The sequence below is a fragment of the Aethalodelphis obliquidens genome, unplaced genomic scaffold (genome assembly GCF_003676395.1).
Source record: "Aethalodelphis obliquidens isolate GAN/ISIS:26980383/991018 unplaced genomic scaffold, ASM367639v1 scaffold3, whole genome shotgun sequence".
NCBI classification, from domain to species: Eukaryota; Metazoa; Chordata; class Mammalia; order Artiodactyla; family Delphinidae; genus Aethalodelphis; species Aethalodelphis obliquidens.
Genome location: NW_020837947.1, coordinates 41,877,272 through 41,889,318, shown reverse-complemented (window position 1 = coordinate 41,889,318; position 12,047 = coordinate 41,877,272). Strand labels below are relative to the sequence as shown.

The 12,047-nt window shown below is 39.4% G+C and overlaps 1 protein-coding gene across 1 annotated transcript in view; it reads left to right on the top strand.

Annotated features, from left to right (window-relative positions):
• Positions 1-722: 722 nt before the first annotated feature.
• The window catches only part of SLC35F1 (solute carrier family 35 member F1), a 172,695-nt gene continuing 161,370 nt past the window's right edge, over positions 723-12,047 (top strand). The window contains exon 1 of the mRNA XM_027087783.1: positions 723-897. Within this exon, the coding sequence (XP_026943584.1) occupies positions 726-897 (172 nt within the window). The 5' untranslated portion in view covers positions 723-725. The remainder of the gene's footprint in view (positions 898-12,047) is intronic.

Genomic DNA, 12,047 nt, shown 5'->3' with positions numbered 1-12,047 from the left:
GGTCTGTAGGGTCAGTGCCTATAAAAAAAAGCCATAGAAAATATTCACAGAATTTGAAATGTCTTATTGTACCCCCTCAGTCACAAATTTCCTTCGTGAATGAGAGTTTTAATGTGTCAGCAACTGCGACTTGAGCAGAGGAGAGCAGAGACTAGTGCTTATTAGTGCTTGTTAGAGCAAACTGTTCAATATCTGGGAATGGAGAGGAGATAGTCCTTTTAGATTATCAGGGGTTTGTATGGCCTCTTTACCTAAGTGTTCCTAGAGCCAAGATTTTGGTCTGTGAAGAAAAAAGTCTCCGTTTTTTGGTACAAGAACCTGAGGACAAGGTTGGAGTATGGTCCTGCTTCGTCAGTGTTCAGGTTCTCTCTCAGGTTTCTGAACATTTGTTCATGCCATGGTGGCATCAGGATGATGTTAATTCCCCCCCCAGAGCTCCAGGGCTCAGTAGGTAGAAGCCAGGATCACTTGGAGAGATTTGGTCTCAAATCTCAGCTTTGCCACTTCCTAGTTATGCGACTGTAAGAAAATTCCTTAACCCCTCTAAACTTTGGTTTCTTCCTCTGCAAAACCCCAGTAAGGTAGCATTGCTATGATGGATTAAAAGAAATACTGTTTATTGCACTTAGCCTAGTGAATGGCACAAGTGCTCAGTAAATTTTAAGTGATTGTTCTAATGGACTTAATGCTGATCTTTGCTATGTTTCTCTTTATTTCTCAGGGAGATGTTAATCTCTGTGGCTCTAGGACAGGTGTTATCCCTCCTTATTTGTGGAATTAGCTTGACCAGCAAGTACCTGTCAGAAGATTTCCATGCCAATACACCAGTCTTCCAGAGTTTCCTCAATTACATCCTCCTCTTCTTGGTCTATACCACCACACTAGCTGTCAGACAAGGTAAGCATGCAAAATCCTGAGAATATAGCTTCGTTTCTCTTTTAGCAACATCTGCAAGAGTGATGAGCGATGACCAGATTAACTTTTTTCACTTACAGCGTCATAAGGCAATTCAAAACCGCAAATGTCACTTTTCTATTTTGCAGTAATACAGCAAACAAAATGAGTGAGTAAATCACAAAGAAGCATAAATTGTGTGAATTCAGCAGGAAGTAGGAAATGCATGTATAGGCAGAAATGTACAATTGCCTATATTTGAATTCCTGTTAGCATTCCTTGTACCCCTCAGTAAATCTAAATAGACTGCTTCGCTGGAACCTGCAACAGGCCTGATGAAGCTGTCTTAATAAATGCTAACCCTTAGAAATCCAAGGGGATTACAGACAAATATATGTTCTTGGAAAAGTGTCACGAGAAAGATAAAAATAGTAAACACAAACAACTCTAGTAATAACAAAGGGGGAAAGAAAGAAAAGAAAGCTACCACAAATGGCCATGTGAGATGTTCTGTCTAAACTTAAAAGAGCCAAAAAAATGAAACAAGTCCTCCAAGAGTCAGTGCAAGGAAAACTTATTAAAGGGCAATTGCAGTTGAAATCCTTGGGGTATACCTCTGGAGGATATACTTCAGAGACTTATGATTATACCTATGGCCCAGAAATAGCCAATAATAATCCCCCAGTATCAGCTGTCGACTGTAAAATATGCACTGAAAAGTAGCCATTAATAGGTTTGAAGACAATTATATACCATAATAATGAATAAAGATATGTGTATAGCCGTATACATCAATCCTAAGAGTCATACTCTTTAGAAACTTTGCTAATAATCGTATATCAGCATTGAATTTGTATATTTCTTTATTTGGATTGTCCTTCAGAGTCATATTGCTTAATTAAAATGATTTGGGCAGGACTAGATTTCATCTTAGAAGGAGAGTAAAAATGAACAAGTTAGGACTGAATTCTAGTTTAACTTGGGATTTGTTTAAAGTATTGGAAAAGCTAATTTCATTTACTTCGCAAATATTGGTGTTATTGGTGTTTGTTTTTTAAAATTTAACATCGGTAGGCATAATTAATTTAAGAGTAACATTTCAAATAAAACCTCAGGCTACAGAAGTTATAGACATTGAGTCTCAGCTATATTTCCTCAGTAGGATTTGGAAGCTAATGATTTTGAATGCTACAAATGCATTATCTAAACAGTTATACCCACAATTTCACCATTGGTGCCTCAATCCAGGAAAGAACTCCAGAAAATGAGGAAATTGGGGAGGCATATAATTAGAAATTTACTTATGAGAGACTGTTAACATGAGGAATGTATAGTTTGGTCGTTCAAGAAGAGAGAGCTATGCAGTTTGACTTAAAAATCACTTGATGAAAGCTTGGATAATAGTTTAGAATTATTAGAGAATAGAATGATTTTAGCCCAGAACAAGGATTATAATTAAGGATAGTAAGATTAAATGAAGAGCAATTTTGCAACACTCTAATATAACCAAAAACAGCACACGAAAGTGGTGAATTTACGTTCTGTAGAGATTTTTAGAACCAAACAGTCTCGACTACAAGATGGTGAACTACAACTAGTCTTTGGGTTCTTGTCAGTCTTACTTTCCAGGAGGCCAGAGATTTAGCAAAAACTCTCATCAGGGAAAAAAATAAAATCAAGCCATTCTAAGAAACAGAGAATAATTTCACAGTTACAGGTAGAGACAGAAAAGCTTAAAAAACTAAATGTAGAAAAAGACCCAAAGTTAATAATAATACCTTCTGTTGAGGCTTTATAATGGGCCAGCTACTACCTATGTGAATTACCTCTTTTATTCCTTCAATCCAAGGAAATAAGAATTATTATCCAAAATTTTATAAGTGAGAGATCGGAGGCTCCCCCAGCATCAGGAACCTGCTCCAGGCTACAGAACTAGGGAGAGTAGGGGCCCCTCCCAGGCCAGGGCTGGGTGCCTTCATTGGCCCACTGTGCCCACCCATGTGCGGTCCGGGGAGGAAGGAAGAGGGAAGGGAGACAGGTTGGAGCAAAAGGAGGATTCTTCCCCTTGAATTTCAAAACCCTGTATAAGAAACCAGCCCTGGGGGCAAAGTCTAGTGAGGCACAGCACTGATGTCAGGAGGATGTGACTGTAAACGGTGCTGGGAGAGGATGGCGAGGGTGGGCAGGGCAGAGGCATGACTGGAAAGAGGCCAAGGACCAGAAGCAGCAAGGAATTCAGAGGCTCTTTGGAAGCAAAAGACTGAAGAGGACCTCAGAAAATTCCGACTGTCATTGCAGTTGGTGCTGGAGAGAACCAGTTTCTAAAATGCCCTATCCAGAGATTTCTGCATTGCCTCAGATTATCACTAAATATGCTGGCGTGTCTTTATTTGGGTGTTTACTCAGAATGTTTGTTTGTTTTAAGCTTCATCTTTAGAAGTTTTAATAGGCTGGCATTAAGCTAACATCTGGAAATCAACATAGTAATTACATTAATTTTGTATAGGCTGATTCCGTGCCGTGTTCTAGAGACATAATAATCTCCTTCCTCATGCACCTCAAGATCTGAGAGGAAATGAAAAGAGCAAAGAGGAGAGGATGGAAAGTGTGATGTGTGTGAGGAAAGTGCTGTCATGGCCACATTTTCTCCTCCCTTCCAGGTACTTCCTAAGTACTCTGCCGGGAGTGCTGCAGGTCAGGATTGAGCAAGATGCCAGCCTTCCCAATTCTTCCAGCACAGATGTCACTGGCCCCACAAGGCCACCATATTCATTTGATACCATCTTAGGCCACACAATAGCAATAAGTTAGACTCAGGAATTAACAATCTTTCTTTATCGTTTTAATTATAAAATGTATGATTGTCACATGTAAACATATTGTGATAACTGCAAGAAGCCTTTCAAGAGCATTAAGGGTGATGTTATTACAAAAGCCTTGTGGAAATTTGACTTCAGAGTTAAAGTGAATTCTCCTCACCAAATTTGCAGTGAACCAATGATCAAAGACTCTGAAGCAACAGAATGCAGTATAAGTTTCAGTGTAACGCCAGTTCAAACTGGAGTTTTGAATTTGTCCCTGATTATTAATTGATTCCTACAAAAATTTGTAGAAAACCAAAAATTGATTCCTACAAAGACCATCCTCCTTAAAAAAAAAAAGTATACTGTAGAACGAGTTTTAAGGCTAGCCCTTCGTGATTGAAGCTAGGTTTTTTTATTCCAGATGGTTCTAAAATTTTTAAAAATCTTGCTGTTTCTCCTAAAGAGCTTCTTTAATACAACTCTGTAGAAAAAAAATGTACTTCAAAAAAGTAGTTCCAATGACAATGTATCACATTTGAGAATTCAGATAAAATTTAGATAGCTGTTACTTGGTTAGTTGTAACCACTTTGGGGAAATTACTCAGACAATGTGGTGAAGTGGTTAAGAATCCGCCTGCCAATGCAGGAGACATGGGTTTGAACCCTGGTCCAGGAATATCCCACATGCCGTGGAGCAACTAAGCCCGTGTGCCACAAATACTGAGCCTGCGCTCTAGAGCCCATGCACCGCAACTACTGAGCCCGCGTGCCACAACTACTGAAGCCTGCGTGCCTAGAACTCATGCTCTGCAACAAGAGAAGCCATCGCAAGGAGAAGCCGACACACCACAACGAAGAGTAGCCCCCACTTGCTGCAACTAGAGAAAGCCCGCGTGCAGCAACGAAGACCCAACACAGCCAGGGAGGGAAAAAGAAAAAAAAAATACACACACACACACACACACACACACCCATTGAAATAATGCCTGAAATCCAAACTCACGCTATATGTACAAAGTAGGATTTCAGGAATTGTAAAGAAAAACGTAGTCCTCCTCTTGTGTTTCTCCTTTACTCTTGCCCTACCACGACACCACAATACTTCTGACACCAGATGTGTGGGGCTTTTCCCACACCATGCAATTCTGTGACACCAGCTGGGTGTCTTACAGTATAACTCAGTTCTGACAGTTCTATCTGGAGATGGATAGAAGGTATTACCTGTGCTTCTGACATACCTGCTATAGATCAGAGGTTCCCACGAACCCTCCTTGGGTTTGGTTAATTTGCTCGAGCGTCTCACAGGACTCAGGAAAGCAGTTTACTTACTGTTTACCAGTTTATTACAAAAGGATGTGATAAAGGATATAGATGTATGCTCAGATGGAAGAGGTGAGTAGGGCAAGGTGTGTGGAAAGGGTCGTGGAGCCCCCAGGCCCTCTCTGGGCACAGCTCTTAGCATCTCCATGTCACGTGTTCACCAACCCTAGAGCTCTCTAAACCTCATGCTTTTGGAATTTTTACGGAGGCTTCATTAGGTAGGCATGATCATTAGCTTCATTTCCAGCCCCTCTCCTCTCTCTGGAAAATGGGAAGGCTTCTAATCATAGCTTGGTGTTTCTGGTGACCAGCCCCATCCAGGAGCGCACCAAGAGTCACCTCATTAGAAACAAAAGAAATTCCTATCTCTCTGGAAATTGTAAGGGATTTAGGAGCTCTGTGTCAGGAACTAGGGTCAAAGACCAAATATTAGAACCAAATATGCTCCTAGCATTCTTCTCACTTAGGAAATTACAAGTATTTTAGGAGCTCTGAGCCAGGAACTGGGGGCAGAGAACGATACATATATATTTCTATTATCTCACAGGTATATGACTAAGAAAGTATAGTGAAGCTTCCCAAAACTTACGGATTTGCCTGGGAAGCCTCTTCCTCATGCCTACTTTTTTCTTAAAATTCCATGTAATACTAGCTGAAATCAGGAAGCAGAGAAACACAAAAAGCAAAGACTGTGAACAACTAAAGACCACTCAGTTCTTGCATTTGGATGTAGAAGCAAGAAATGTGACAGGCTTTTAAAACAAAGGTGAAATAGGATATATTTCTTATCCAGAAAAATGATGTCATCAAACTTTTTGCCCATAAGCTTCTTTTATCAATTATTACAAGAATCCTGCTGCTTCCCAGAACTACTTTCAGCAGTTCTTAAATAATAGATATACGTGGTTCTTTTTTTGGCAGTTTTTAACTTCTGAATATATATAAACCACACAATTTTTAAATAGTCAATAATTTCTTCTTCCTTTTCTCCTGCCAGTTTTTCTCAGTTCTTGCCTCTCCAATTTCTTTTTGTTTTCCTTATCAACAAGTTGCTCAATGATGGGGAAGGTAAAGATTGTGGAGCAAAACCAGGATGCTAAGAGTGAAAAGAAAACACTTTCGTTCCTTGTTTTCTTCCTCAGGTCATGATGGCGGGGAAAGAATGGGTATCAGTAATGAACGCATGGATAGAATCAGAAGTGCCTGCTTCTTTTTGTATACAGACCCTAGAAAGAGAAGCAAAGGTTGCCACTGTTGAGCATCATTAGAGATATTCCTGATGACTAGTTCTACAAGTTTTGCTTTTTCATTGAAAGATATTTTTATAAGCTCTTCCAATTTTGAATAAAAGACAAGCTTGCAGCTAAAAATTTGATGAGTATTACATGAATTCCAGCAAATTCTTACATACACATTAAAATATTTGTTGAATCTTTTATATATTTCTTTGGGTGAGTGTGAAGATGAAACAAGTTACTAATAGTACTAACAGAACACTCAAAAATATCATCATGGGTAATCCCTTTGATTTTTTCCAAAGAGAATACTGAAAAGTAAATTCATGCCTTACTGTTCAAGAGAAATATTCTCGGTTTGAACATTAAATTCCAGAAGACAGAAATCCTAGAGGTCTAGGTTCAAATTTCAGTTCTCAGTAGAGAGGCTGAAGGCATTAAGTCAGCTCAGGAATATCAAGCACTCACCCTCTCCTGATCCCTTTTACCCACTATCTTCTTTTTTCACCCAGAGCACTCAAATAGGGCAGGATTGGTGAGAGAAATGACAGCCTTGTCTACACACAATAGCTGGATGCAACTCATGGCCCAGTAGTCTAGTCCCCACAAGAATGTTCTTCTCAGAATTTGTACCAAAAAAGTATTGCTCCTTTTGGTGGTGGCTGGGGAGTCATTAATCAGAAGATAATTGTTGCCTCTTCCAATGTAAGGCAGGCTTCATATTTGTTCTCTGCAGAAACACTATACTTCTTACACTTCTTACAATGACATAGGCTAAATTCTCAATTACCAATGCTGCAAGATTTAAAATATCTGTGTAATTAGAAGAAACGTAGGACTTCATACGAAATAATATAGACCTCTCAGAAAACCACAAGGTCTGGGAAACTTAGGTATCTGGCATTTCACAGTACGTCAGACCCTAGAATCCCCTGAAGATCTCACCTCCCCAGTTCTGTTTGTATGGCTCTGCCTCTGTGAATCTTTGCCCCTTGCCTTTGTTGGAATTTTCTTTGGTGCTTGCCATAGGAAGTCAAAAACACAGGCCAGAGCAGTAAAAAGAGTTCAAGCAGGATCCAGGATTTTCTCAGAGCAGAAGCCTCAGTTTTGTTTTGTTTTTTAATTTTATTTTATATTAGAGTACAGTTGATTTACAATTTTGTGTTAGTTTCAGGTGTACAGCAAAGTGATTCATTTATACATATATCCATTCTTTTTCAGAATCTTTTTGCATATAGGTTATTACAGAATATTGAGTACAGTTTCCTGTGCTACACAGTAGGTCCTTGTTGATTATCTATTTCCTATATAGCAGTGTGTGTTTGTTAATCTGAAACTCCTAATTTATCCCTCCCCGCAATGTTTCCATTTTGGTAACCATAAGTTTGTTTTCAAAGTCTGTGAGTCTGTTTCTGTTTTGTAAATAAGTTCATTTGTATCATTCTTTTTTAGATTCCACATGTAAGTGATATCATATGATATTTGTCTTTGTCTGACTTACTTCACATGATCATCTCTAAGTTCATCCACGTTGCTGCAAATGGCATGATTTCATTCTTTTTTATGGTTGAGTAATATTCCATATTCCATTATTCCAGTGATGTTGTATATACGTACAACGTCGTCTTTATCCATTCATCTGTCGATGGGCACTTTGGTTGCTTCTGTGTCTTGGCTATTGTAAATAGTGCTGCAATGAACGTTAAGGTGCATGTATCTTTTCGAATTACAGTTTTCTGCAGGTATATGCCCAGGAGTGGGATTGCCAGATGATATGGTAGATCTATTTTTCGTTTTTTAAAGAACCTGCATACTATTCTCCATAGTGGTTGTACCAATTTACATTCCCACCAACAGTGTAGGAGGGTTCCCTTTTCTCCACACCCTCTCCAGCATTTGTTGTTTGTATGTTTTTTGATCATGGCCATTCTGACCGGTGTGCGGTGATACCTCATTGTAGTTTTGATTTGCACTTCTCTAATAATCAGTGATGTTGAGCATCTTTTCATGTGCTTTTTGGCCATCTTGTATGTTGAAGCCTGAGTTCTGCTCATACACAGCTAGTTCAGTTTCCAGTTCTCTGGATAACCTTGACTAAATGAGAAGGGATTCTTAGATGGTTGGATAAGGAAGGACTTGACAAATGTATATACTGAATTGTAACTCCCTTGAGAGTCGTGGGGGAGATATTACTGTCACTTACCTACGTCTGGTGAGGTAATAGTCACTGGAGCCTATTAAAACATCTCCCTTATGGGAAATTACTTGGCAAACCTCCATTCCTATTCCTTGTCATGTTGCATTTATTTTTACTTCATATGTATGATTGGAGAGTTTTATCCCCCATAGTATAGAAAGGCTGTACCTCAGTGATTTCTGAAATGAACCTTGGTGGACACTCCATGGGAATTATGCTTATGTTGGGGAAGGGAGAAGAGAAGGTGGGGCAGCGGGTGGGGGTGAAGGGATTTTTACACAGACCATGCTGGGAAATTGTTAGAGAAGATCAAAGGGGAAAATTAAAATCCATTTCTAGCAAAACTGCCTGCCAGTATATGGAGCAACTGGAACGCTCATATACTGCTGCTGGGAATGCAAAGCGATGCGGACACTTTGGAAGACGGCTTGGCAGTTTCTTATAGAGTTAAACATCCACTTACCGTGTAACCCATCAATCCCATTCTTCGAAGAGAAATGAAAACATCATATCCACGCAAAGAACTATACGCAAGTGTCCATTGCAGTTTTATTCATATTCATAGGCCCAAACTGTAACCAACCCAAAAGCTCATCAGTTTGTGAAAGGAGAAAAACAGTTGTGGTAAATGCACACAATGGAGTATGACTCAGCCATAAAAGGAGAACGCTACTGATACGTGCAATGATATGGATTAATCTCGAAAGCATTATGCTATGTGCAAGAAGCCAGACACGAAAGCTTATACACTGTATACTTACATAATGCATAGTAATGCGATGTTCTGGAAAAGGCAAAACTCTAAGGTCAGGAAATAGATCAGTGGTTGCTAGAGTGGGGAGTGGGGTGTTGACTGCAAAGGGACACAAGGGGACTTTGGGGGTAATGGAAATGTTCTGTATACCTTGGTTGCTGTAGAGGTTACATGACTGTATACATTTGTCAAAATTCTTCAAACTGTACACTTAAAGGGGGTGCCTTTTATTAGATATAAATTATACTTTAATACACTTGACCAAAGGAAAAAAAAAAGAAAGAGAACTGTCTACTCTCACTCCATGGCTGCCATGATGAAATAACGTTATCACTGGGCTCAGAGTTTCCAATGTATAGCTATTCCCTCAGTCACTTATGGGTATTAGGAAATGCCATTAAAACTTCCTACTTCATTGTGGCATGCTTTCAGGCTGCAAGAATGAGTATAGTTTCCTCCAACCCCAGAAAATGTACCTACTCTAAAGAACTTGCTCCTGGGACATGAATTATTATTTATCAGGCTCACAATCTATTAAATAATGTAAAAGTACATAAATTTCATACATATGCAGTGCTTACAGGGTGAATCTGCCCCAAGTCAAGTCTCCCACAGTCTTAACCAAATTTACAGTACCTAATAGTGCATAAATAGTGCAAAAATACTGTTTGTGCTAAAGTGACTGAATCTCAAATAGAGTGATTCCTTAGGCAGAACTTTCAATATCACTTAGCACAATAAATGACTTTTAGACTGAAGGAAAATGACGTGAATATGCAACACCATTTTCTTTTAATGAATCCTTACATAAACTTACACACACACACACACACACACACACACACACACTATACATCAGGCCCTCCCTCATTCCCCGTGCCAAATACTTGATTAATGGATGCCCTTCTGATTCTTCTATTCCAAACAGCATATAAGCATGGAGGGAGGGATTGTCTTCCTGTTTTATCTGGAGTCTATGTTGACTGTTAATTCTGGAAATCTTTAAGCATTCATCTATCCATGCTGAGAGCTGGCATAGAGCAATACTCATTCTTGGCACGAAGCTCCAGCATTCTTGTGGGAGATTGAAGGGTGGTTACAAGATGATAACTATATTGCCTGAAGGAGATAAGTCCCCTTCTGCCAAAATAGTGCTTTGTATGTAATTAGTGTAAAAATTCAGAGGAATAGAGTTTATCCTTACAATCATCTTTCTCATTAAAAAAGAATCATAATGGAAGAACAAAGCAGTCCCTGCAGTGAATTGAATTGCTTTCCCTAAGTTTTCATTAAATCAAAGACTCAGCAGTTAGCCATCTTGCAGACACTATTGCAGTCTGCTGCATGAGATTTGCAGGGCGGGAGCGGGGTGGGGGGGGGAATAAAACAATGAAGCAAAGTTATTTTTTCTTCACAGGATTAGAATTGCATTGTGATTATCTTTAGATCAGAGTTCCCTATCCATGCATTTTTTTGACTGTCTGGTTTCATTCGTTTCCATTTCTGAGTTCTTGAGGACCAGGAAGAAGAATGTGTAACTCACCAAATTTAAATGTGATTCCTGCAAATGGTGGGTTCTGACTACAAGTTGGAGTGACTGGGCCCCTTCAGTGACCTATATGAGGAAAAAATATAAAAGAACTTACTTCCAGATAAAAGAAAATATGATCAAAATTTGTTTGTGACAATTTTTTACTATTTGATATGTCTTTGTATGAAAGAACATGAATATTACTTTATTTTACCTTTAACTGCCTAATTAGTCATGTCTAAGAAAATGTCTACCCTTAAAAATCATATTTGGGAATTATTACTTATGTTCACTAAATTAAACAATTAGGATCTAGACATTTTCTGTTTCTCAGTTCAATAGAAATTCGAGAGCCATTGAGTCATCCTGGGTTAACTTGCCTGTGCTGTATTTCTTCATTTCACAAGTCAGAGTAATAATAGTAACTGCCTTACAGCTTTCACGTGGACCAAGTGAGGTAATATATGTGGAAAACTCCTAGCACAGTGTCAGACATATAAAAGCATTCAATGAATATAATCTGCCATCATTGGAATTAGATTTGCTTCATAAATGATTGATTTTCCTCCCCAGAAAGTTGGATTTTACACATGTACCCCTTAATTTGAATCAGTTCTATCATGCGGACCCTGAAATTCGTTAGCCATATCCCAGCACTTATGTTCTCCTTAACTTGTCACTGGATGTCAGAGTAGGCACTGGTCTGATTTACAGAGGGAGCAAAAAGGAGAGACATTTTAGATGCTTTCTTACCTACGGTGTCCATTGTGAATGAGGGAATTCATTGATATAATTATTATACTAGAGCAGGACTAATTCTGAAATGCCTGAGCCCAAGTCCTTCCCCCGCAGCATGTAGAGTGGGGCTCCCTCCTGCCTGAGGAAGCTACGTGGTGGGAGACCATGGGCACCCAGAATCTGTTCAGAAGGAGCCAGAGCCCCCCCTTCAACTTTCAAGCATAACTTCACTCAAATGGTCCAAACTACAAGAAATCAGAAGGGGAAGGAGGGAATCTCGCTCCCATTTTTTGACAGGGTAAGAATATTATGTCTATTTTAAAGTTGAAAAATAAAATCAGGGTGACAATAGGAAAAAATAAAACTGGTCCAAGATGAAAAAGAGCTGCGAAATACCCAGAGAGAGCACAAAGCACTGGGGGCTACACAGCCAGGGAAGTGTAGGTAGCCAGTGCGTCATTCTCTGGCTAAGAAGGGGAGAGGCTGTCACAGATCGCGGAGCCATCGTTCAGCCATCTTTCAGCAAGAAGAACACGCTGCAGACAAACTCAGTGGACTACTAGGGCTCACCAAG